Source organism: Dermacentor silvarum, chromosome 10, assembly GCF_013339745.2.
Source record: "Dermacentor silvarum isolate Dsil-2018 chromosome 10, BIME_Dsil_1.4, whole genome shotgun sequence".
NCBI classification, from domain to species: Eukaryota; Metazoa; Arthropoda; class Arachnida; order Ixodida; family Ixodidae; genus Dermacentor; species Dermacentor silvarum.
The window spans coordinates 116,613,462-116,618,347 of record NC_051163.1 but is presented as its reverse complement, the minus strand read 5'-3'; the positions used below and the strand labels follow the sequence as shown (position 1 = coordinate 116,618,347).

General features: G+C 56.5%; 1 protein-coding gene across 1 annotated transcript; it reads right to left on the bottom strand.

Moving 5' to 3' along the window:
- Window positions 1-2,635: 2,635 nt before the first annotated feature.
- Window positions 2,636-3,364, bottom strand: LOC119431782 (uncharacterized). The gene has a single exon (XM_037699250.1). The coding sequence runs from the start codon at window positions 3,362-3,364 to the stop codon at window positions 2,636-2,638; it is 729 nt and encodes a 242-aa protein (XP_037555178.1).
- Window positions 3,365-4,886: the final 1,522 nt, after the last annotated feature.

The window sequence follows — 4,886 nt, the reverse complement described above, 5'->3', positions numbered from 1 at the left end:
AGGCTAACCAGGTATTGTTACCCGCCACTGTGGTTTAACGGCTATGGTGCTGTACTGCTAAGCACGAGGTTGCTAGAGCAATTCCTGGCCGCGGCGGCCGCATTTCGATGGGGGCGAGATGCACAAACGCCCGTGTCCCGTGCATTTGGGGGCATGTTAAGGAACCAGGTGGTGATAATTAACCCGTATATTAAACCCGTATTAATAACCGAGGAGCACTGCGCGCTTAGCCCGCGGCAGTGCTCCTCGATCGCTCGGTTGAGCTCCGCCATCTTCTTTCTGAGTCTGGGGGCGAGCCGTTGTTTCTTCCAGCGATTGAGTATCAACTCTTGGGCTTCGATGAGATGCGCTATCCGGCTGTCTACTTTGTGGATCTCCGCGTTCATTTCAATTTCTTTGGTTGCGTCGCGTGCGCTCTTGGCGATTTGCGGTCGCCCACGCGCCGATGTCTTCTATCTCGTCATCAGCGTCTCTCTTCTGGTTTCTGGCGTCTCGGAAAGCATCCCAGTCTATCTATCTCTGTATTCTGATGCTGGTGTCGTTGTGTTCCGGTATGCCGATTTCCACGATGGTGTGGTCGCTTCCGAGGCCGACCGCCGTGTTTCCCCGGGTGATCGCGCCCCGGACGTCGTTCTTGACGAACGTGAGGCCCGGAGTGGTGTCCACGGACACGGAGTTACCGATTCTCGTAGGATGCGTCGGGTGCGTGATGAGGGTGAAGTCGAATTCCGTGGTGTATTGGTACAGGTCGCGGCTCTTTGCTGTGTACTTGTTGTAGGCCCAGGCTGGGTTCATCGCGCTGAAGTCGCCACACTGCGATCAGCGTGTTGCGGCCCACTGCGTTGCTGGCTCTCTACAGTAATGTCTTGAATCTCTGTTTTCTCTGCGATGGGTTGCTGAAGACGTTGAGCAGAAATATGCTTCCTGTTCTCTTCTTGCCCGGGATGATTTCGGTGAGGGTGCGCTTGATATTGATATTGTTGTGCAGCTCGTGTTCGACGAACGTGAGTCCCTTCCTGACCAGGGTGCACAGGCCTCTACCATCGGGTGGGCCCTTCTGCACTCTGTGGCCCGGGAGGGACGGTGCGTCGGTGAGAGTTTCTTGTAGTAGTATCACTTCCGCCTTGCGCGCGGCATGTGCGATGTGCTGTTGGATGACTGCCTTCTTCCTTCCGAGGCCGCGACAGTTCCACTACCCCGCTGTTACGCCTGCCGCTGCTGTTGTAGCGTTGGCGGCCATGATTGCGTTGGCGTGTACCAGGTTCCCTGGTTGGGCGGATGTTGCGCGAAGAGGGGCGCAAACGTCGGGTGGCTCATGATCGGCTGTAGGGTCCTTTCGATGTAGGCGAATTTGTTCGTGTTCTCGGCTTGGTAGGCCTCCATTGTTTGTTTCATTGCGGTTACTGCGGTGGTGTTCGCCGTGATTAGCTGTTCGAGTTTGGTGAATCTCGCTTCGAATCTGGCTTCGAGGTTGTCGAGGCGATCGTTTTCTGTTTGCTTGCGCGTGGCCTCGATGGCTTGCTTCTTCGGTGCCGGTTCCGCTACGGCTGTCTCCTGGGTGTTCGTAGTTGTGTCCTCGGTCTTGCTTGTGCTTGGCACGGGTATCTGTAGAGGTTCGTTGTTGCACAGCAGCAGCTTACGGATCTCTGCGATCTCTCTCGGGAGGTTGTTGATGGTCGTTCGCAGCGCCGCGTTCTTTTGTCTTGGGGTCTCGTTGGCTTCTCGCACCTTCTTCATATCGTCTTCCTTTATGGCTACGGTGATTTTATGCGCATTCCTTATATTGTTCCCTTTCGCTGCGTCGACCCACCTCACTCGCTCACGTGATGGTGGATTTTTCCTGTTGCGGCTTCTCTTGCAGCAGCTACTGTCTCTGGATTTTGGCGCGCGGTTCTCCGATGGGGTCCTTGAATTTCGCGCAGCTGGCGGCATGTTGAGTGGCGGGAAATTGCTTTGCAACGGCAGCTGGCGTTCGGCCTGTCGGCGCTCCCATTGTCACTCGCGCACTACGTAGGGTATTTTGTATTTCGCCTTGCTCGTTCGGTCTCCGGTCCGGTGTTCGCCCCCACACAACTTGCATTTTGGGGTACACCGATGGTTTTCTTTGGGGTTCGCGAGTCCGCAGCCAGGCACGTCGAGACTGTAGGGGTTGGGCACACGTCCTTGCGGTGTCCCACTCGGCCGCACTGCTGGCAAACGTCGATCTGTTTCTTGTAGAGACGGCAAGGTATCAGGGTGACTCCCCTTACGAAAATGACAAATATAGTCCCTATATGTTTTATATATGGCCATATTTGGACATATAAGTGCCCAAATAAGGCCTTATACTGCCATATAAGGATCCAAGTAAGGACTTATACGGCCATATAAGGGTCCATGATAAGGCCTTATACTGCCCTATAAGGGTCCAGATAAGGCCTTATACTGCGATATAAGGGTCCAGATATGGCCTTATACTGCCACAAAAGGGTCCAGATAAAGCCTTATACTACCATATATGATTGCAAGTAAAGCTTTATAATGCCATATAAGGGTATAAATAATCCTTCTACTGCCATATATGATTGCACGTAAGCGCCTTATATTGTCATATAAGGATTTATAAGTATGCCTAAATTTTAATGCAAGTCATATTTTATATATTTGCTGTCATACTTGCATTGCCAAATAAGAGTGCGTAGAAGACCACATCGGACGAAGTTACCTTGGGTCCCTGGAACAGGACGATTGTGGTGGTCGTGCTGCCGATCCTCTTTGCGCCCACTGCTAGCGGGTTCCTCTCGTCGACGATGTTCCTATCTAGCTCGTCGGCGCGCACGTTTATGGGGATGCCTCTGATGACGCCCTTTACGGTGTCGTGAGGTGCCGTGCGATATGCGCTGACCTCGTAGGGTTTGCCTTGAATAGAGATTTTCTGGATTTTAGCGGACCTTGTCTCGTTGTCTTCGTTCGGTGTACTAACGACCATGATATTCTGTTGCGTGTTGGGGCAGATGGTGTCCGCGGCGCTTTCCTCTCTCGTAATTTTGGCCGCGGCAAGTATAGCCGCGGCGACGGTGGTGGTGCCGGTCTTGACGATGTCCAGTCCCCCTCTGGGTCTGATGACTATCTTGCTCTCTTCCAGCGGCATGGCTGGCATGCGTGCTGCCTTGATGACCGAGGCTGTGACGTTCTTGTTGAATTTCGATTTCGGGCTTACTTGACTCCCGCCGGGCCCGTCGGGCTTGCCGCTAGCAGGCGGTCCGCTGGCGCAGCCTCGACATGCGTTCCCCCGCGAGCGTCTATATCCGACGTCATTGCGGTTTTCCTCTGGTGATATCTCCTTTCCTTGAACTTCAACGCACATTTGGTTGTCCACGATCATTGTTGTCCGAGCGGATGCCTTTATCTCGGAGCTGACGAGCGGCCGCCGCCGAGGAGTACGGCAGGCAGCGGCTAGTGCGACGGTGTTGGGCCTAGCGTCCGCGGAGAACGCCTAGGCCTATCAAATCCTTCGCACGTCGGCGGTAGAAGAAACCACGAAATTTGGCAAAGAAAAACGCGCCTCTAGGATCAGCTGGTATCGGTGGATGCCATTCGCCTTCAAGGACACATTGTGCAAGGAAAACTTTGGTTCGAGTAATTAGCACTGCGTAATTGGTTAGCAATGACGGAGCCACAGTGAACACGTCTGCTCGCCTTCGCGATCGCAGCACCCTCCCAGGTCAACCATAACTTTTTATTGCGATAGCAATTATATGGACACTCAAAAGCAGATTTCTGCCGTCGCCGTCGCCGTCGCCGTCGCCGTGAGGTTCCGTATGACGTCATTTGGAGAAGAAATCGTCGCGCCGATGATAAGTGGTTCTTGAGGGAAAGGGAAAGGTTGGCGCTATCTTCTGCAGCCCTTGAGGGAGCACGGCTCAGCGCCAACGGGGAGGGGTAAGTGGGAGCGAAAGAAGGGATAGAGTGGAGTCGCCATGGCTGGGCGAAGCAAAACCGGCAGGCATAGGCGGCACGTATCAGGCCGAGATGAAAGGCCTTGGTGTGCTGCAGAGTCTGCAGGGGTGTTGTGCCAGGCCGGTCAGGCCCGGGGTGGGTGGGAGGCCGTGAGGCCTTCCCGCTTGTAGAAATGTCCTTAGAGGCGTGCGGAGAGCCCTGACGAGTCAAGGAACTCCACGACGCCTCGAAGTGCAGAAAGGTGGTGTCGGCCGGGGAAGAGGAGATCTTCCTCCTTGCCAGAGGGGAGGCCCAGGCGGCGGAACTCCTGCAGGAGTGGGCCCCGCTGCTGGAGGTACGCCGGGCAGGCCAGCAGGAGATGTTCGATCGTCTCCGGCTCCCCGCAGGAGCTGCAGGCCGGGGACGTCGCTCGTCCCAGTCGGTAGCTGCGTGCTGCCGTCCAGCTGCAGCCGATGCGGAGCCGGAGAAGGAGCGAGGTCTCCCTGCGAGCCAGGCCTCGCTGGGGGAGTGGTCGTGGGGGGCATCCCAGTGCCACTCGTTTGTCTGGGTGGTGGGTCGCCAGGTGTCGCCGCAGCCTCAGTCCAGTGAAGTCGCCCTCCGTCACGGCCCGACTGAGGGGCACAGTGGTGTGGTGGGCGTCCTTCGCCAGGGTGTCGGCTGCCTCGTTGCCCGGGATCCCTACGTGGGCGGGGATCCAGTGCAGGGACACCGGGTGGCCTGCGTCCTGCAGCGCTGTCAGCCGGGTAGACAGCAGTGCGACTCCAAGGCTGGCGCTTTCTGGCCTCTGCAGGCCGAGGAGGGCTGCCTTGGAGTCGCAGAGGATGACCGCTGGTACCCCAGGAAGCTCCTCGGAGAGTAGGTCGACGGCCAGGTGGAGGCCTGCCACCTCCGCTGCAGTCGAGCTGGCGTGTCTGGGCAGTCGACACTGCCTGCTCTTCCGCAGGGCT

What these genes read in the sequence shown, in the direction of transcription:
- LOC119431782 (XM_037699250.1), bottom strand. Translation starts at nt 3,364, where the DNA reads ATGATCGTGGACAACCAAATGTGCGTTGAAGTTCAAGGAAAGGAGATA.